The sequence below is a fragment of the Thamnophis sirtalis genome, unplaced genomic scaffold (genome assembly GCF_051295495.1).
Source record: "Thamnophis sirtalis isolate CommonGarterSnake01/CBP01778 unplaced genomic scaffold, rThaSir2_p1.2 scaffold_13, whole genome shotgun sequence".
In the NCBI taxonomy this organism is placed as follows: Eukaryota; Metazoa; Chordata; class Lepidosauria; order Squamata; family Natricidae; genus Thamnophis; species Thamnophis sirtalis.
The window spans coordinates 40,983,038-41,004,987 of NW_028261393.1; the positions used below are offsets into that span (position 1 = coordinate 40,983,038).

A 21,950-nucleotide genomic window follows, 5' to 3' on the forward strand; every position below is an offset into this window, starting at 1 on the left:
TTTTTAGCACATGCGCTCAAAAGCCCAATTGGGCTTATTATCCATGGAGGTCTTATTTTCAGGGAAACAGGGTAGTAGTTATTAATAGCCTAGATATTTTGTTAATACCTACAAATATTAAATAAAAGTTTATATTAAAAACAATGTCTGTTATTCCACATTACTTATTAAAATTAACAGCGGGAGGAGGAGGAGATGAAGGAGAAGAGAAGAGAGGCAAGAGGAGGAGGAGGAAAAGGAAATGAAAGAGAATGAGAAAAGGAAGCAGAAGAAGCAGAAGCAGAAGGAGGAGGAAGAGGAGGAGGGAACACTGAGTATTTTTAATAGTTTGTATTTGTGTGTCTTATAAACCATCCTGAATTCTTATTTGTGTGCACGATTATGCTTGAATTTTAATTGGTGTACCAGATTGATATTCTCAAATGGAATTGGAAATTGGGTGGGGGGAATAAACCAGGGTGAAAAATAATTTTGATTTGATTTATATTTCTTTGGAATAGAATTGAATTGAACAGAAAGAGCAGAACAGAATTCCTTATTGGCCAAGTGTGATTGAACACACAAGGAATTCAATGTATTCAATATACAATAATTGTTACCATTCTTTTCCAGTCATATAGTTAACAATTTTCCTTTCTGCCATATTAAAAGCATTGCAATTTGGTAAACATTTTTTTGGAATTGTAAGGGGTTGACTCCAAATAAAGAGGGAATGCATAAAGCCCTGTTTTTCAAATGGTTTAAACAAGGAAAAACATGTTATTGAGTAGATAATTAATTGCATAATGTATGAATCGCTCTATGTATGTGTAGATGTGTGGATAGCTTTGTGTACTTCTATATCTTTGTGTGTGTCTATAAATCTACTAGCCAATGCAACTATTTTATTTAACGAGGAAATATCAGTACCTGAAGGCACGTAATATTCCACTTCTTGACTATCTTGATTTTCATCCTCCACTTCATTTTCTGGAAGGTCCTCCATAAAACTACCGAATTCAGCTTCAGGCAGGATCTCCTTCGTTTCTAGATGGTCCAAATCAGGACGTCTTCCTACAACATCAACCCCTGGATCCATCTCCTCTGATGGTACGGACTCGATCAAGATTTGAACCCTTCCTGCCAAGGAATCCACCTTGCGTTTGCTTTCTTCGATCATGACAAACTCATCAGCGGGAATCTCTGGCTCATAAATGATCCCCGTCTGTCCTTTGATGGGCGTGTCTATTTTGACCGAAGGTACGCAAACAGGTATTTTTGACCTCTTGGTGGAACGCTGGACTTTCCTTTCTTCTTCTGCTGAAGACTGCTTCCCATTACCCTCACTTAGATGGCTCCGACTTCCCATTGAGCCTTTGCGTCTGCCATAAGACGATCTGGGGATGCAGGAGCCTGATCCTTTCCTTGGTGGGCTGGTATAAACGGGCTCATCTTCACTGGAAGACCAGGTCATGGATCTGTTGTAGACGGTTCTGATTTTAGTGTGCATGTTGGAACTAAGCTTGTCATCACCGGTCTGGCCTTGATTGGACTGGGATGAGACAGATCGGTTGAGTCTGGATGGCCTCCCATTGACCTCTATGGGGTTGGCTTTTTCCACTGCATCGTTAGCCAAGAGAGGCTCACCTCCTTTCTCCCAAAAGTTTTTCAAGTTCTTGAAGTGTGCATGGTCAACCACAATTTCATCGTCCTTGGTATTGACTGATGAAATGATAATGCGATTGGCATCCATTTTCAGTTCACTGTTTTCCTCTCCGACAGGTGGAAATTTGAAACTCTTCAAGACGTGTGTCTTTTCTAAACCCAGGCCAGATTTTTTAGCTCCGTCACCGTTGGTGAAGTTGGGAGAGAATAATGGTTTGCTTGATCTCCTGTTAACTGGTATTCTGCTAGGTGGGTTGACTTCTCTTTGCAGAGCTGGTTGAAATCCTCCAAGTTCTTTAACACCATCAGGGATATCTTCCACAACTTTAGGAACATAATCTCCCACTGAGTAAAAGAACTCATCAGGAAGCTTGGTGGAGCCACCTGGTGAGAGTTCAAACCCTACCGGGGGGGGGGAGGGGGAGGCAAAAGAAAGAAAATGAATGAATCTCCGGAACTGTAGTGAAAGATCTGAGTTCACACACCCTTTAGTTCAGATATGGGTCCTCCACATGCATTGGACTATTCATCACTTCTGTTCTGACCTAGGCTTCCTGAGAAAGCATAGATCACAATCTTAGTCCCAAAAACCCTATCTTATTTATATGGCTGTGAATTATGGTCATTCATAGTCCGCAGGGCTTCACAAACAGTCTGTGAAGTTTCCGACAGATGTCTGCTCGAGTTGCCACAGTCTTTCAGGGGAATGTTGATAAACACCCACCTTATCTCCCTTGAAACGCTGCCAGAGACCTAATTGCCAAATGCAGAGCAAGGCCAAACTCAGCACAGAGTCAAACAGAACTTTTCAAAGCTTGAACCGACCAGATGAACTAATTGCTTCCTGCAAAAGCTCACGTTCTGTTTGCTCCTCTTTTATGTCTTATGGGAGGGGCCAATCATCTCCAAGCCTTGCTCCCGAGTCAACCCTGTTTTCTTAATTGTTCTTGCCTTCTGGCAGCTCTGTGCATGTGCACACTGGGAACAGGCTCCTGCTGTTCTCCTGCCTCGCTGATATCAGGTTCCAGAGGCAGCACGTAATTACCAAAAGACCTTGGCCCCTTCACTGCCTCTGACACACAGCCCTTGTCCAAGCTTTCCCCAGACTCTAGGACTGGCCCGTGTTTCCCTCCCAATCTCCTCACTGTCCAACTCTGCTGCCAGCTTTGCAGGCCACCGGCAGAACACAAGTCCTAGATGTTCTCCAGTTATAAGTGTTCAGAAAACATGGTACCCATCGACCTAAAATGAATTATTGCTTATATCACCAAAGGATACATAGTACTAAGGCTGGAACCACATTCGGTATTTTCATATACCAAATATTCATTTTGGCAAGGACTTATCACATCCAGATAACTCTGCCAGGTTGTCACAATGGAATGGATACATCTCAAAGATCTGACTGGATAACCATTGTAGTCTGCAGTTAGATAGCAAATCATAGTTTCCCAGTTGAAGTGGGAGAGGAAACCATGGTTTAACAAAGCCAAAAATGCATTCTGTTCAAACAAAAGGGAAGAAAAACCTTGAAAATACAAGATTTGTTAGTGGACTAATCGCTGATCTAGGTTATGGTTTCACTCATTGGCTAAAATCTTGCTCAGTTTGAAACTTGCTGAAAAATGCAGGTCTGCTTAATCTGCAATAGAACGGAAAGAAGACAGAAGGAAACAATATAGGGTAGGTCTCAATTTCAAACCACCATCATCGTTCTTAAAATATTCAGCTGATCAGAAACATGAAGTTTATCCTGTTCATTCTTCACTAATAGCAGTAGGCAACACATCTGTTGACTGCATATTGTCTCTTAGATCCGATTTGGGTGTCAGCCTCCCATCTTTCCTCTGAGATGAAAGGAGACTAGTATAGATCTATTTCAAGCTATTTGGCTCTCATCAGCTAGCCATACCCTTGCTGGGATTCAAACTCAGGCTGTTTTTACATATTAGGCAGTTGTATTAACCTCTAAGCCACAAACTCTCCTCCCTTACCAGCTGAGCCAGGGGAATGAATAAGTATTTTAGAGGTTAGAGATTAATACAACTGCCTAATATGTAAAAACAGCCCAAGTTCGAATCCGAGCAAGGGTATGGCTAACTAAATAGCTTGAAATACATCTATACTAGTCTCCCTTCATTTATTTATCAGCATATATACATATATACATATGCATACATACATACATACATACATACACACACACACACACACACACATACATATATATACACACACACACTCACACACACTCACACACACATACACACACAGATCTATATCTATATCTATATCTATATCATCTATATCTATATCTATATATCTATATCTATATCTATATCTATATCTATATCTATATCTATATCTATATCTATATCTATATCTATATCTATATCTATATCTATATCTATATCTATATCTATATCTATATCTATATCTATATCTATATCTATATCTATATCTATATCTATATCTATATCTATATCTATATCTATCTATCTATCTATCTATCTATCTATCTATCTATCTATCTATCTATCTATCTATATTCACGCATGCACACACATACATACATATATTCCAGCTCTCTCCCCCCACCCATCCGCACCACGCTTGCCCTGCCCGCCACTCACTGATTGGCTGGCTCACCAATCGCCACGCCTGCCTCTAAAAATCCTATCTAAACCTTAAAGTCTTAAAGCTGTCAAGTTTGAACATCCCTGGTTTTTTTCCCCTAAAGGGTTAAAGGTGCAAGGGTTTTGTAACTTGACAGCTTTAAGACTTGCGTGCTTCAAATGCCAGAGTTTCTGAGCCAACATTTTGGTTGCTAAGCAAGAGCGTTGTTAAGTGAGTTTCACCACATTTTACAAGTTGGCCATGCCCACCCAGTCACATGACTGCCAAGCCACTCCCACTCAGTCATATGGTTGCCAAGCCACTCCTACCCGGTCACATGGCCAGCAAGCCATTCCCACAAAGCAGGCCACACCTACAGAAGAGGTTCTAAAAAATTTTGAAACCCACCATACATACATACATACATACATACATACATACATACATACATACATACATACCAGAAAACTCTAAACTTGCAAGAAACTATAACAGTGTCCTTATTTATTTGAGCAATAATACTTGTGCCCTATTCTTCTGAGGTTTCCAACCATTAAAAATAAGCTTTAAAGGGGGCAAGGGGGGGGGGGGGGGGCTTGCCCTGAAATTGTCTCCCTGTGAGAATGTGTTGCATCATACTTTATGAAAAGCCTTGTTCCTTGCTTTTCAAACATGATTTGTAGGCCATGCTTGGTTTCCTTACCAACTTCTGAGTTTTCCCTTGTAGCCACAAATGGACTGACCACAACCCCACTGTCTGCTGGAGATACATCTTCTACACTGGATTTCTGAAGGAAATGAAAAAAAAAAAAGAAGGAAAGATTAGATGGAGGACATGCCTAAAAAGACCTTCATTTGTTGAGACCAAGTTCCATGCTACTGCTGGAAGTTAGCACCCAACCCTCTCCTAGGAGAATGAAATACTCTAGGAAATATTAAAAAGGCAAAATATTATGTTTCCCTGGATGAGAAAAGGAGAAACGTGTTTTAAAGACAAAGCATCTCCTTGCAGCTCCTGTGCGATGGGATTAAGACATGGCCCTCAGGACACGACAGGATTAGCCCTCTACCCATCTCACCACATGGCACCTGGGAAGACTGCATCACCCAGCAAGGCTCAACCAAATCTGGGACTCAGGGCAGTCTACAGAGTTACCCCCGCATGGCCCTATGGGAGTCTGACAACCAATCAGAATACAAGCTCAAATTCAAAAGCCCAGAGAGGGTATAAAACTCAGGAAATCTCAGCATCTCTCCCCCTTTTTTTCTTCACCCAACATCTTCAAGGCATGTGATCCTGTCCACCATTAAAACCATCTTTCCAAACAGCCTCCATGTTTCCAGTGTCCTTTTCCTCACTTGGAAGTGAACTCAGATGGACATTTCTTCCAACACTACTTCCTTGAGTTCTACTACCTTTTCTAAAGACGAGGGCCTGGCCGACAATTTCACTCTTGGCTTTGACTTGAGTAGCCGCCCTTCTGCTGAGCCAGGTTCACACAACCTGCAGAGACAAAATGGCACTTTATCAGAAGGCTGAAAACCTGAAACAAGAGAAAGGATGTTGCTTCTGGACTCATGTTGCTACATCTCATGGTTTCTCCCACTGTTCTTTCAGATAAGCAAGAGCTCTGTAATTTCTAAAGTGGAAAAAGGCTATTTTATATCATTGCAACCCCACATTTTTCTCCCACATCTGCTTGCTCATACAATGATGGCTGTTAGATTTAACTTACGTCTGCTGTACAGACTTGCTTTAGTGATGTATGTATGGGGGCCGGGGTGGCTCACGTGGTAAGATACTGAGCCTGTGTTCCGCTAAGGTCGGCAGATCGGTGGTTCAATTCCCATGAGTGAATAAACCATCTAGGGCCAGGAAAGAAGCCTTCCACGATTGCCTCCTGGCTTTCAGGCGTCCCGTGGGCAAGATAACACTGCCTGAAAACATTCCTTTCACAGAGGCAGTCAGCCACTTTGGTGATCCCTGGCTACATGGGATATATGCTTTAAAAAAAAGTGGTGTATTGACCATGAAGAAATGGACGTAATGAGATATTTTATTTTCCTGGACTCCAAGATCACCACAGATGGGGCTGCTAGACAAGAAATTAAAGACGCTTGCTCCTGGGGAGGAAAGCGATGGGAAATCTAGACAGCCTACTAAAAAGCAGAGATATCACCCTGCCAACAAAAGTGTGTATAGCCAAGGCTATGGTTTTCCCAGTTGCAATGGATGGTTGTGAAAGTTGGAACATAAGAAAGGCTGAGCGCCAAAGAATGGAGGCCTTTGAACTCTGGTGCTGGAGAAGACTCCTGTGAGTCCCTTGGACTGCAAGGTGATCAAACCGGTCAGTCCTAGAGGAGATCGACCCTGACTGCTCTTTAGAAGGTGAGATCCTGAAGAGGAAACTCAAGTACTTTGGCCACCTAATGAGAAGGAAGGACTCACTGGAGAAGAGCCTGATGCTGGGAAAGATTGAGGGCAAAAGAAGAAGGGGGCGACAGAGAATGAGGTGGCTGGATGGAGTCACTGAAGCAGTCGGCGTGAGCTTAAATGGACTCTAGAGGATGGTAGAGGACAGGAAGGCCTGGAGGAACATGGTCCATGGGGTCTTGATGGGGTAGACACAACTTTGCAACTAACAACAACAAGAAGAAGAACACCATGATGCATAGCTGGCGGAGGATTTAATGCTGGTTTATTAAAACAGTTCTAGTGAAGCAAAGTAAGGTTGGAATTGTAAACCCAGCTGCAAGATGCAAACATCTTAAGAAGGTTTCCTGTATAATAAGTGGGAAATCTAATTTAATATTGAAGATATTGGAGAATCCAAGTGCTCCAGACTTCAAAACCAGAGTCTGATCCAAAAATAAATCTATATGTTTAATGTATTGAATTGCAAAATGCTCAGTTTTTCCCCCCATCTAGTTTCTTGGCAAATGAACTGCTTTGAAGCAGAAAGCTCTTCTGGTCCTAGATAAATAATCCAGCAAATTGTATTAAAGTGCTCCAGCATTTTAACTGGAAAGGGTCACGATTAACCTTTCTCTTTGCTTTTGGCTTTGCAAGCTGTCTTTTACAGTCAACAAAACCACTCCTGGAATTGACAGCTGGGGTTTAACCTGCCAGTTTAAAGAACAAATAGTGCCTGTTCTCGCAATGAGCCTTTAACAGGGCAGGTTTTACTTCTTGCCCAGTCTCTAGATTTCAAATTTGGTTGTGCAACAGGAGTTCAACGATCTCACTGGGAAAAGTCCGGAAGAGAGGCACAATTAAAAATTAAAATACAAAAGGAACCCATTTCCACTGGTGGTTAAAATGCAAAAAAAAAAATCTCCTTTCTTGATAGCCTAAGACTAACAATGCCAAAACAGCCTCTCCCGCCTTCCACTTTGAAAGCAGCAAAGAAAACAAAAGCCTTTTGCTGAATCACATTTGGGGAAGGAACAAAACAAAAACAAACACGGCTTGATATGGCTTGATACATTGCCAAGCTTTAACAGGATAAACATATCTAGGCAATTCCCGCAAAAGGTTTTTAAAATAACTCTGCTTTAGTATAAATAGACAAACAACTGCATTCCTGCAGCACAATGAGCTGGGATGGGGAAGGACTGGATTTTCTGGATTTGCTCGATACGGGGAACTGAACGTTAACCAGACCAAGGTTAAAGTCAATCACTGTGTAATGCGGTCTCTAAGTTTGCAACTGAGCTGCTTAGAGCCCCTGAATCGCATAAACTGAGCATGTTCCTCCTTCACTCCCCATGCTGAGTCTGCATTCCTCACTGCAAAAGCTTTGCTCACACTACTGAAAGTTCATGATGATCTTCCCTTAGTTTCCTATTCTTCTCTTGCCCTCAAACTATTTTCCTGACTTAGTCTGAAGCAGTGGTGAAACTCATTTTTTTTCACTACCAATTCTGTGGGCGTGGCTTTGTGGGCATGGCAGGGGAAGGATGCTGCAAAATCTCCATTCCCTCACCACTCTGTGGTCAGCCAGAGGTGCTATTTACCGGTTCTCCGAACTACTCAAAATTTCTGCTACCGGTTCTCCAGAATTTGTCAGAACCTGCTGAATTTCACCCCTGGTTTGAAGGTCTCTTTGTGCCTAACACAATTCTGCAGTTTTCCCCATGCTGCCTCATATCCGAAGAATGCTCCCAAGATGGATGGATGGATGGATGGATGGATGGATGGATGGACGGACGGATGAAGGACATCAATATAACCACCCATCTTAGCCAAGATAGTTCTTGGTGTTGGGAAATCAAAAAAGGAAGCTGTTCCCTAATGAAACATCTGCAAGAAAACAAGCAAGTTCAGAGAGCACCAAGGACCCCTCATGTCTACCCTGAGCTACAAATATTTTCCTTTATAGGATGCATGTTGCACTTGAATGACAGTGGGAAACAGAAAAAAATAAAAGCGCAGTGAAAGCAACAATGGAGGAAAAACCAGTCAAGACAACTCTAAACATTTCCCAACACCTTCAAACCAAGAAGTCTTCAACAGCAGAAAGAAAATATACTCACAGGCCAGGTTCCATTAACATCTCTGTCCCAAAGCTTGGGGAAAAAACAAGGCCTTCTAGAACACCAGTAGAGTCTGAGTTGTCCAAGTTTTGATAGGAAAGGTTGTTCCACAACAAATACCATTATGCTGTCACACTTCTTTTGCTTCCTAAGCCCACTGACCCATCCTAACTCCAATGACTTTTCCTTGGATTCATCAAGTTTTTGCCCTCAAATTCTACCTGAAGCTCCTCTATTTTGCCTATGCTCATCCTGAAAACAAAGAGAAAAAGCAGGATATACCGTATTTTTTGGAGTGTAAGACAGACCTTTTTCTCCCTTAAAAGAGGGTGAAAATTTGGGGTGCGTCTTATACACTGAATGTAGCCCCCCACACACATCGGCCCCCATCCTTTGGCCTCTGCCCTCCTAGCAATTTACCTCCTTGCAGCAAAAGGGAAACAGGAGGCCCCTGCTGAAACTGAAAGTGAAACTTACTGTTTGCTGCAAGGAGGCAAATTGCTGGGGGGCAAAGGCAGATTTTTTTTCCTTTTTCTAATCAGGCTAAACTGAAACAGGGTGTTGGCTGTTTGCTGCAAGGAGGCAAGTCAATAACTATAAATGCCTATAGAATGTTCAAATTATGAGACTTATTTTTTAAAGACTGCTTTATTGTTGTTCTAGACAGCTTAACAAAATGAAGAAGCTTTTTAAAATAAATGCTTGATCTGAAGAGGCCCAGTGCTATTGTACCTTCTTTTAAATAGTAGAGAATAACATATACTTCCAGAAAGCCACATCAATTTTAACAGCATCTGTGCAAGTATAGTCTGAAATGTAACACCACAAACAGTGTATATCATCTGTACTGTTTGCTGTTTGCTGCAAGGAGGCAAATAGCTGGGAGACAGAGGCAGACTTTTCCTCCCTTGTTTTCCTTCCCAAAAGTTAGGTGCGTCTTATACTTTGGAGTGTCATACTCCAAAAAATAAGGGTAAATGTCATCTATTAATGGGTTTGTGCTTTCTACTTTCATTTAAGAATTACCTTCCTTCTTCTGAGAAAGACGAAGACAAAACAGCTACATCTGTTGGCAACACCGCCTGTCCATTTTCGGCATTTTGGGGGATGAGTTCATTATCTGTACCTGTTAAGAAAAACCAATCATATTTCATCTGTTTTCTAAAAATGCTAAATTTGAAGATCCCTCCCTAGAATAGGACAAGGTGCAATTATTAATGGCAATCAATCAGTCATGCCAAGGTAATTGACCAGGATTGAAAAAGATTCTTGAATTGGCAGTGATTGGAATAGTGTTTTTTTTTCTTTTTCTTGTAGGAAATGAGTCTCATTGTGCCAGAAAACAGAATGGAGCTGAACCAGTGGTGAAATTCAAATTTCTTTACTACCGGTTCTGTGGCGTGGCTTGGTGGGCATGGCAGGGGAAGGATACGCAAAATGCCCATTTCCTCCCCACTCCTGGGGCCAGCCAGATGTGGTATTTGCCGGTTCTCCGAACTACTCAAAATTTCCGCTACAGGTTCTCTAGAACTGGTCACAACCTGCTGAATTTCACCTTGGGCTGAACTCATGGGTGAGAGATGGGTGTGCAAATGACAACAGGGGTGCGTATCACCAGGATGCAATTACACAATGCTAGCATACCATTTCCAGTTTATTTTTGCTTTTTATTTTGCCTTTTCGTCCCAAAGCTTCAGATAATATACACTGTGGTTCCTTTTTGCCTTGCAAGGTCAATCCTATGAGATAGGCCAATGATGATGATAGCAATAGCAATAGCAGTTAGACTTATATACCGCTTCATAGGGCTTTCAGCCCTCTCTAAGCGGTTTACAGAGTCAGCATATTGCCCCCAGCAACAATCTGGGTCCTCATTTTACCCACCTCGGAAGGATGGAAGGCTGAGTCAACCTTGAGCCGGTGAGATTTGAACAGCTGAACTGCAGAACTGCAGTCAGCTGAAGTAGCCTGCAGTGCTGCATTTATCCACTGCGCCACCTCGGATGATGATGATGATGAGGGGATGGGGAGAATGATCAGCCTTCGGCCTCTGTTCCTACTCTGCCACCTTCAGCACTACACCATGCTGGACCTTGAGATGAGAGGGAGAGATTGGCCCAAAGTCCCCCAAGCAGCTACTGTAGTGGAGGAATACTAGAAAACTCACTCTCCTTTCATCATTCATATTCTTTTGACATCATATCATCCTCCTCCTTCTCTTTCTCCTTCTCTTCTCCTTCTCTGTCTCCTTCTCCTTCTTCCTCCTCCTCCTGCTCATCATCATGATATTATCATCACCATCATAACTCCATCACCATGTTATTATCATCATCATCATATTATCACCATCACACCATCATCATATCATCATCATCTCTTCATTGTCATAATATCATCATCATCATTGCTGGAAAAATTCCCCTTCAAGTTATTTCAACAAGCCACCAGGCTTTGACCTCAAGGCTGGATTACGTTCCAGTTGAAATTGCACCCAAATGAATTGAAATCTTCCAAAACGGAACTGCCAATGTTGCAGGTCATTGGGTACCTATCAACAGCTTTGGGGGTGACGCCTCACTGAAAGTTTTCCAAGAACTGAGCAAAGTACTCTTTCAGAATGAATCACTCTGTTGGTTTATTGTCCACACTGCCTAATAGCAAATGCAAATTATATTTGCATCCATCCATCTACCTATGCATAAAGTGATGCAAAGAAGAATTTGTAGCCAGGCTAAGCTGTTAGTAGACAGGCCTTGTACCACAAAACACTAGAACAGTAAAGCATTCTTGCTTTGATGAAGCTGTTTTGGATGAAATGCTGACCTGACAAAAGAAGAAACTCTGTAAACTTCAACAATAATTCCTTAAATCAGGGGTTTCCAACTTTGGCTATTTTAAGTTCTGGACTTCAAGTCTCAGTATTCCACAGCCAACTATGCCCAAGTTGGACCCCCTTTTCTTAATCCATCATCATAATAGTTATTTTTGAATGGTTTTCCTAAAACGTAACAACTATATGAAAGCAATCTTTGACAAAAAAGATTGAATGAAGATTAAATGGATGTTTAAATGTTTATTTTTGTAGGATGTTTATATGCATAGATGTAGGCATAGTCCCAAAGTTTCTTTTCCTTGAAATGTTTTTTGCCAATTTTGCAAGTTTTTCTGTTCTATTCTGACTCTTTTTATTTAAAAAATCCCCAGAATTCAGGTTGCAGAAATTCAACAAGCAGAAAAAAACACGGGGGTTAAAATCTAACACTCTGTGTTTGTTTGGTTGCTCTGCACTGAATGAACAAAACTTTAAATATATTTATTAACTTCCCATACTTGGAAATTCTCCCCCGTCCCCACAAATGCTGGTTATGTTTGGCTATTTAAAGCTAGCCAGAGTTAAGTCAGGGCCATAGCAACATGTGAGAACTTTAGCACATGCAGCGCAAGAGAAAATGGGCAAGGGGTAGGAGGCTGACAACAAACAAACTCTTATCAAAACTCAACACCTCTTTACGGTAAGCCCTACCTGGGGATCCAGTTTGGCTTTTTCTTCCTCAAGGCCAACTGACCAACCCCAGATCAAAGCTAAACAAGGCAGAAATGTGTCAACAGGAGAGCAGGATATGAAGCCAGGAACTTCCTGTTTGCAACCCAAATCATTTGAACTTGGCAAACAGAGGACGTGGCTGAGTAAAGGCTCATAAAAGGAGATGGCCTGTGCTTGTTTGCCCTGGCAAAGAAAAACACAATCATTTTTATTTTATTTTTTTTGCTCTGCTAGTCAAAAGGAAAATAATGCAGGCCGGGTAAATTGTGCAGTGAGCATGCAAAGAATGAAACTGCTTGGATGGGGGTAAACGAAACCTTAAGAGTTTCAAACTCATCTGTTAGGACTGAACTGCCAAGGGAAGCTTCATTTCAATTATCACATGGGTAGGTGGACTTCAGTGGTAGGTTCTGGATTCCGTTCCAACCGCTACACTTGGAACGCCCCCAGTGTCACCCACATGGATGCGTGCAGCGTGTGTGCGGTCTCACACGGCACACGCTTGCGTTGTACTTGCCTGTGATGCTCCGTTAACACTTAGCTTGGCAGAGCGTCGTGCAGGCGCTGTATGTGCCATGCGCTTGCGTGGAAGCGCCAAAGGCTTAAAGGCCAGGTAAGTAGCTCGAGCGGGCGGATGGGCCCTCCGGAGCACCATACCGGAACTGTACCCGGTGCTCCGGGCAGGCTCCGGTACATCCATACCGGGGCGTACCGCTTGCAACCCACAACTGGTGGACTTACAAAGAGAGTATGTCTTAACAAGAAGCTGACGGAACATGTAAAGATCCAGGTCTACAGAGCCTGTGTCCTGAGCACTCTTTTGTACTGCAGTGAGTCTTTGACCCTTTATGGCAGGAGAGAAAACGGAACACCTTTCATATGCGCTGTCTCCGACGTATCCTTGGCATCACCTGGCATGATAAAGTTCCAAATAGCACAGTCTTGGAATGTGCTGGAACTTCTAGCATGTATACTCCATTGAAACAGCAACATCTAGGCTGGCTTGGGCATGTTGTGAGAATGGCCAATGGTCGGACTCCAAAAGATCTCCTGTATGGAGAATTAGTGCAGGGAAAGCACCCCAGAGGGAGACCACAGCTGCAATATAAGGATATCTGCAAAAGGGATCTAAAGGCCTTGGGAATGGACATCAACATCTGGGAAACCTTCACCTCTGATTGTTCAACTTGGAGGCTAAAGACGCAGCATAGCCTTCTCCAATCCGAACAGACACTTGTTTGGCAGGCCGAAGCAAAGAGGCAGTCCCAGAACCTGGAAATCTGGGGGCTGGGCAGGGGACAGAATGGATCTGCCCTCAGTGTGGAAGGGACTGCGACTCCCCAATTGGCCTTTTTAGCCACACCAGATGCTGCTTTAGGACCTTTTTCCAGAGCATGATACCATCGTCTTTTGAGACTGAAGGATGCCAATCTAGGTGGCAAGATAGGGTGCAATGGAAGATGGAGCAACATGGTTGGAGGCACCTTGGAGATCTTCTAGTCCGGTGATGGTTAACCTTTTCGGCACCAAGTGCTGAAACTGGAGCGCATGTTCACATGCACTCTCGCTGGAGTGCCGGAACCCGGAAGAGAGCAGCTGGTTGGTGCACATGCGTGTGGTGGCCAGGTGCTCTTTCAGGTTCCATCACACTTATGGTGCCAGCCAGCTCGTCTTCATGCAAAGACCTGCTTTCTTCCAAGTTCCGGGGAGCGCATGCGCTCTGGCCAGCTGATCTTCATGTGAAGACCTGCTGTCTGGCATGCATGTGTGCACTGGAACCAAGAGAGCAGCTGACCAGCGCGCATGCATGCAACAGAATCTGGAAGAGCAGCTGGCAATGGCACGCGTGCCCACAGAGAGGGCTCTGCATGACACCTCTGGCATGCATGCCATAGGTTCGCCATCATGGTTCTAGTCCAAACCCCTATTTGAGCAGAAGACACTATACCCGTGATGGCGAGGCTATGGCACATGTGCCAGAGGTGGCACACAGAGCCCTGTCAGTGGGCACATGTGTCATCGCCAGCTGCTTTTCCAGATTCCGGCACATGCATGCACACCAGCCCGCTGCTCTCTTCCAGGTTTCGTTGTGCACATGCGCAGCAGCCAATTGCTCTCTTCTGGATTTTGGTGCTCTGATGTGAGTGCATGCCAGTTTTGGCACTCGGGGCCAAAAAGATTAGCTGTTACTGCACTATACCATCTCAGTCAGTTTTCTTGAAAACCTACAGTGATGGAGCATCAACAACCTCCGAAGGCAAACTGTTCTACTGATAGTTCTCAACATTAGGAAATTTCTCCTTAGTTCAGCTTAAAAGATGCCGATGTTGAGAAACACTGATCTCTGATCAAGATCCTCCCCATTCTTGGGCAGTCTGGAAAGACTACCCACCCACCTTAACTAGGAAGAGACCCCTGCAGGCATCTTTCCTTTGTAAATTTAAGAGAAAAGACCAAGAACAAGAGTAACTTGTCTAAACCTGTTCTTGCCATTCAATTCCTAGCAATTCATAACAATCCATCTTTACTGCAATTGTTCTCCTAAAGGAATACAGTATTTCAAAGCAAAAATTCCTGCATCTCATCTAATCATCTTAAAACATTCAAGCAATTCATTTTAGGGGTTTCTCTTTACTGGAAGTTGTCTTGTCTGAATTATATGAAAAGCTGTTCTTGAGCCTCAACAAAATCTAAAAGGTGGTTTTCAACGAAAGCCTAAGAAAACAATGACTCGGAAGGCGAAACTTTGGTGTTCATAGAAATAACATTCTGAACTCAACAGTTGTCCAACCTGTTTCTCTGGCTGGGTTCTTTCTTTGGTTAAAGGTCCACTTTTTTAAAAGGTATAATCTCTTCACCAACTTACTATCTGGTTGAAAACAGAAGCCTGATAAACACAAGAGTTTATGTGAGCTCAAATGAATTCAGTTTGATATGGCATTTTATTTTCTATTCAAATGCCAGGTCAAAATTAGGGCTTCAGTCTCAAATGCAAAAGTTGAATGTGTCAATTGAGTTCTAACCCAGATATCACCAATAAAACGGAGCCAGCCAACCAACCAACCAGCAAAAAGTGATGGTTATTTGCAATATATTATTTAATACATGAAATGAACTTAGACAAAATGTATACATTTCTCAACAAAGCTCAAATGTGCACCAGATCTACATATGGTTGTAAACTGAAGATCAGCTACCCAGGACAGAGTTAAAATTGGTCCAGCAGTTACAATAGCTCTATCTGCTGTTTTAATTTCATATTAACTGATTTTTGTTTATCTATCAAACCACTGTGTTGCCAACTTAATTTTATATTTCACTTAAAACCTTTTATCAAGTCTTTGCTTCAGGGAATTCTAGAACCAGAGAAGGCTTCATGCTATTTTCAGAGGTGAGCCAGATCTCAACCGTCCACAAATTTAAAAGGAACACCAAGATTGATATTAGTAAAATTATCAGAGTTAAGTGGCATCAAAATTGAATACACGCCATCCTTGACTTACAACCACAATGGAGTCCAACATTTTTGTTGCTAAAAGAAACAGTTGTTAAGTGAATTTTGCCCCTAGATTTTCAGAACATATAAAGTTGGACCATAAGGAAGGCTGAGTGCCAAAGAATTGAGGCCTTTGAACTCTGGTGCTGGAGAAGACTCCCGTGAGTCCCTTGGACTGCAAGGCGATCCAACAGGTCAGTCCTAGAGGAGATCAACCCTGGCTGCTCTTTAGAAGGCCAGATCCTGAAGATGAAACTCAAATACTTTGGCCATCTAATGAGAAGAAAGACTCACTGGAGAAGAGCCTCATGCTGGGAATGAGGGCAAAAGAAGAAGGGGACAACAGAGAATGAGGTGGCTGGATGGAGTCACTGAAGCAGCTGGCATGAGGTTAAATGGACTTCAGAGGATGGTAGAGGACAGGAAGGCGTGGAGGAATGTTGTCCATGGGGTCACGATGGGTCAGACATGACTTTGCAACTAACAACAATGGTGTTTATGGCTTAGGCCAGTGGTTCCCAAACTTGGCAACTTTAAGACTTGTGGACTTCAACTCCCAGAATTCTCCAGCCAGCAGAGCTGGCTGGAGAATTCTGGGAGTTGAAGTCCACAAGTCTTAAAGTTGCCAAGTTTGGGAACCACTGGCTCAGGCTTAAGTGCTGTGTGAATTTAGCTGGTTGTTTTTTTAGTCAAGGCCAATTTATGATCAATTCAATCTGTATCTTTCAGCACTTGGTTAAGGTTGTTGGAAAGATATTCCAGACAAAGGGAGAAAAATTGTGAGTCCCTTGGTGGAATAAGGTCAAAGAAACTGAAAAACAATTTCTGTTTCTCTGGAAAGCATATAGAAAGTTTCACAGAAAGTGAAGAAATTTCTTCTCGCTAATCTTTAGACCCCTTCAATGATGGCCACTTTCCATCTTCAAATCACGTCTGCTGCCTTTCCCTAAAAACAGGCTGCTCAACATTGCATTTGGGGCAAGACTTAATCAGGTTCCTTAACCTGATCACGGCAAGCAACTCCCCTAGTAACCCAGAGCCAAATTCTTGCTGGCAAGAGATATAACCAAGGGCTTTGTAAAACTGCCCAGCTGGATTTATTCTGCCATGCTTGAATGTAAATGTTTTTTTTGGAAGGAGGGCAAACCTTCGCTGGCGTTATTTCCTCTTACAAGGCGTACAATCTGTACAGTTTCAGCAGAAAGCATACACCTTAGGAAGAGAAGAAAGAAAGAAAGAAAGGAAGGAAAGGAAGAAAGGAAGGAAGGAAGGAAAAAAGAAAGAAGGAAAGGACTTTCCCTGAGTTGTTTTCTTTTGGTACAGCTGCAGGGAGTGTTGTGATTTCAAACACGGTGGGTAATGTTTTTGCACTGCATCTCAAAAACAATATGGATGTCTCCAGTCCTTTGCTCTGAGTCACGCCTAATGGAATTCCTTCTTTCATAGGCACCCTCCTTGCTTTGTGCTTTTTTCCTCTGAAATTAAACTGCCCCAAGCATTGTTAAAGCTTATGAATCTATACAGCCATTAACATCTTAGATTAGTGGTTCTCAACCTTTCCCAGCCCCCAATGGACTTCCTTTAAATTCCTTTTGTGGCCACGGACCACAGCCATGGACTCCCAAGACTTAAGATTTAAATCATAAGATGTCTTCAAGCCTTTGTGGGCCTCTTGTGATGACATCGTGACCCCCCCTCTCCCAGGGTCCACAGATCACAAATTAAAACAAGTGTCTTAGGTCTTATAATCTCATAATAAATTTGTAATGCTGGAGAAGACTCCTGCGAGTCCCTTGGACTGCAAGGCGATCAAACTGGTCAGTCCTAGAGGAGATCAACCCTGACTGCTCTTTAGAAGGCCAGAACCTAAAGATGAAACTCAAAGACTAATGAGAAGGAAGGACTCCCTGAAGAAGAACCTCATGCTGGGAAAGGATGGAGTCACTGAAGCAATCAGCTTGAGCTTGAATGGACTCCAGAGGATGGTAGAGTGTGATTTGAATGTTAACCTAGCCATCATAAGGCTTCTGTGCTCACCGTCAGAATTGCTGTTTTTTTTCCTAATTGAAGCTCGCAGGAGATCGGAGCCTTCCAAATCTTCTCGGAAACGCTGGGCCTTCGCTTCGTGGAACCATTCGCCTGTCACAAACTTCTTCTTTTTTTCATCCTTCAGCGAACCCTGCAACCGCCTAAGCAGAAGGGGAGAGAAAAAAAAACAGGGAAAGGAAAAGCATGTACCCCGGCTTGGCATTGAATGAACATATGGATGAACATTGGATCTCTTAAGCATCTTTCATTGAAAATGTGCCAAAGACACAAATTGCAAAACTTTACCTTATAGAAAGAACTGTAAGCCCGAAATCATGGCTGGTTGGGGAATTCTGGGAGTTGGACTCCATCCATCTCAAAGTTGACAAATACTAATCTAGGGCCGGAGTCCCCAAACCTTTCGGATCTCAGAGACCACTAAATTCATAATTTTAAATCCCACAGACCACTAACGTGATCTGCCTAATGACAGGCTGGTTGGGCGTGGCTAGCTGGTCATGTGACTAGATGGGCATGGCCAACTCCGAGTCACTCACATCAAGAGGAGCCTTGCTGACCTCTACTTGCACCTCCCCTCCCAGCCACTCCTCACCTGCCCGCCTGGGCTCCTTAGGGCCCCAATAGGAAGCAGTTGTTGGAGCTAAGCAGCCACCATGAGAAAGAGTTGGCAAAATAGTTTGCTCAGTTCAAATTGGATCTGGCCAAGAAGGAGGCTCAGCAGAAGCATCTCATGAGGATTGTGAGCATAGGCTTTCCAAGCAGAGAGAAGACCTGCGGGAGTGCAAGGCCAGGTACCCACGCCTGGAAGCTCAGTGGGCTGAGATGGTCAGCCAGTTCCAGGCCATGATACAGTCCCAGTGGAACAAGGCCCTCTCACTTGGGGGAGGGCCTTCTCGGAGGCTGCTCCAGCCCTATGGAACGATCTCCCCGTGGAGATCCGGATTCTCACTACCCTTCCGGCCTTTTGCAAAGCAACTAAGACCTGGCTGTTCCGGCAGGCCTGGGGCTGTTGAATTATCCAGCCCCACTCGAGGTACGACTGTTGTTGAATTTTAAATTGCTGTTTTTTATTTTTATTTTTTTTGTATCCCCTTCCCTTTTTATTGTTAGCCGCCCTGAGTCTCTCAGGAATAGGGCGGCATACAAACCAAATAAATGAATAAAATGAATGAATGAATGCCACCAGCAGCACTTCCCTCCAGCCTTCGACCAAAACCCCACACCAGGCGGCTGAAGCAGAGACCACAATTCAGAATTTCTGCCCCCCTCCGACCTACACAAAAAGACCCTGAAGGGGGAGACTCTCTGCAGCAACACAAATGTTTATTGCACATATCAAACCCAGAGGCCATAGTTTGAGGACCCCTGATTTAGTGCAATATAAAAAAATGCAAATAATTTTCTCCAAAATGTTCCCATGGACCACCAGTTGGTGACTGCTGGTCTAGTGGGAAGAAGAAATTCTCTGGTTTCTCAAAAGCAGACATCACTCTTCTGCTACCATCCGGGACACAGAATCTTGTACTATCTCTGGACACATGAATAGTTTGATCACTGCCAGGAAGTTCCTCCTACCTGATCCGATCACTGTCCTTTTTCTTGAGCTCTGCATCCCTCTGCAGCACTTTCAGCAGCTTGCTGTACTCTTCCTCGGTCAGAAAACTGAGGTCCAGCATCTTCTTCTCCTCAATGTCCCACAACTCAAGTCCAAAGGCCGGCACTTCAGGCGTACACCTAGAACAGTGAGCTGGTCATCAACACTGAAGCTGTCTGAAGGGCCAAGGAGGGCCAAGGATCCTGGCCAGGCTGCCTGGCAGAAGGACCTTTTGGTGGGTCCGGTTGGTGCTGCGAAGCATGAATCTGACCAGGCCCAACTGGACACTCTTAGAGCTGGTTGGTGGAACGATGAAGATGCTTCTCCACAAAAGTCTTCCTACTCCTTTCGGTCTGGGTAGAAGGGGGAAGGGGGAAAGTATGAGCCATTTGCATGAGTGGTCCAAATGGCTCGCTCAATGGTGAGCTTTAATGCTTTGCAGTAGCACATTGGAGAACATTCTGGTATCAGTTGCCTTTGGTCAAAGAAGTCTGCCGGTCCAGTTTTCTCATGCCTGCAGAAGATGGGAAGGGGGGAAGAAAGAAGAAGGAAGGAAGGAGGGGGGGAGGAAGAAAAGAAGGAAGGAAGGAAAAATTAAAAGAAGGGGAGGAAGGAAGAAGAATAGAGAAAAGGAAGGAAGGAAGGAAGATAAAGAGAGAGGGAGAAAAATGAATGTACTTGAGATAATCTTTTATATAAAGACAACATATGGCAATCACCTGTGTAAACTGGGAATATTTACCTGTGCCTGAACTCAAGCAAGCAATATTCTGTGTGCTCACTAATCATAAATGAAAGATCTCTTCATGGAAGAGCAGAGATATCACTTCCTAGGGAGTGGAGACCTGTCATTGAATTCCGCAGATGTGGACTTCCTGCAGAAAAAGAAGCTTCTGCATGCTAGAAAACAGGATGCTGACCACCTACAGCCTCTGGTCTCCTTGCCTGACAGTTGCGAAAACTCTCTGAAGTTTTCTTCTCTGGGTTAAAGAAGAGAAAGTTGCCGTTTCTGTTCATTCCCCCACCAAACTGAACAAGAATGGTTAAGAAAAAAAGGGGAGGGGGCAGAAGATGTTTTTAGCAAAGGGTTTAATGTCATCTTCCCCAAGTCTTTACACCACCCGGGTTCGGCTCAGGATCCCGGACAGCACCCCGAAGGTTGGGGTAGCTGGTGAAGTTTTTTAATGGAGATTCAGGTAAATGTCAGAGTCAGCATCCAAAAGTAAATCAGAGTCCAAGGCAGAGGATTCCTCAAAGTTCCAATTTATTAAGAGAGCCATGTTGGCACACCTGGGAAAACCTGAATCAGAAAGCTTCCCGGTTTTCCCAACCCAGTTGAAAGTTCAAAATCCTGCCCCCACACCCATAAGTCCGTCACATGGTTCAATCTTCCACTGCCATGCTGGCAGTTTCACCCATCCAGATCCGATCAGGTGCAGAGGTGCAAAGACAAAGGATGACCTTGGTTTTCTAGAAAGAATTGTGTTATGGCTACATAGCATCTAACTCCGTACAATCCCCTCTCTCATTTTCCCACAATAGAAAATGCCTAGTAGAATAATAGAAAATGTGGCAGGCCAAAGATCCAAAAGAAAAGATGACTGCAACCCTGACATTTACACTGTCTTAATATAATTAAGGAGGGATGCGGTGGCTCAGTGGCTAAGACGCTGAGCTTGTCAATCAAAAGGTCAGCAGTTTGGCGGTTCAAATCCCTAGCACAGCATAATGGAGTGAGCTCCCATTACTAGTTCCAGCTTCTGCCAACCTAGCAGTTCGAAAGAATGTAAAAATGTAAGTAGAAAAATAAGGACCACCTTTGGTGGGAAGGTAATAGTGTTCCATGTGCCTTTGGTGTTTAGTCATGCCGGCCACATGACCATGGAGACATCTACAGACAATGGTGGCTCTTCAGCTTTGAAACAGAGATGAGCACCACCTCCTAGTGTCAGGAACGACTAGTACATATGTATCTATACTTACAAACATTAGAATCACGCAAGCTATTCTACGGAAGCAAAAGTTAGACTTTGAGGGTACAGGACAGGAAGAGTATTGGCAGCTTGGTCCCAAAGGTGCTTTTTCAAAAGGCAAATTCTGGTAGGCAGAATTCCACCCCCCCTATTTTCCTCCCCAAAAACTAAGGTGTGTCTTATACTCCAAAAATACGCTACTTTATTTAGATCCCAGCCTCCTTCAAAGATCTAAAAAGAAGCTTTGTATAGTTCTTCTGATTTTATCCTGGGAGTGATAGATTATGTGGAAAGATCATGACTGTCGAATTCAGATTAATTCTCTGAATTTTTACTAACCTACAGTACTTAGATACCAAATCCCATTGAGAGAGCCTCAAATGACATTATTCAGGATTGTAGAATAGAATCATCTTATAAACAGGAGCACTTCCTGATATGCCAGACTGACTGAACATAAGGCCACTTCAATGATTTTATGTTAGGAAGTCAGGATAA

General features: G+C 43.4%; 1 protein-coding gene across 2 annotated transcripts in view; it reads right to left on the reverse strand.

The window, feature by feature from the left end:
- The window catches only part of LOC106544809 (synaptotagmin-like protein 2), a 59,473-nt gene that overhangs the window by 15,641 nt on the left and 21,882 nt on the right, over positions 1-21,950 (reverse strand). For both annotated transcript variants that reach the window (XM_087727695.1, XM_087727694.1), the window contains exons 2-7: positions 19,461-19,993; positions 17,874-18,025; positions 9,823-9,922; positions 5,677-5,764; positions 4,964-5,048; positions 910-2,046 (exon numbers count right to left, since the gene is read on the reverse strand). In XM_087727695.1, the coding sequence (XP_087583821.1) occupies positions 910-2,046; positions 4,964-5,048; positions 5,677-5,764; positions 9,823-9,922; positions 17,874-18,025; positions 19,461-19,561 (1,663 nt within the window). In that variant the 5' untranslated portion in view covers positions 19,562-19,993. The remainder of the gene's footprint in view (positions 1-909; positions 2,047-4,963; positions 5,049-5,676; positions 5,765-9,822; positions 9,923-17,873; positions 18,026-19,460; positions 19,994-21,950) is intronic.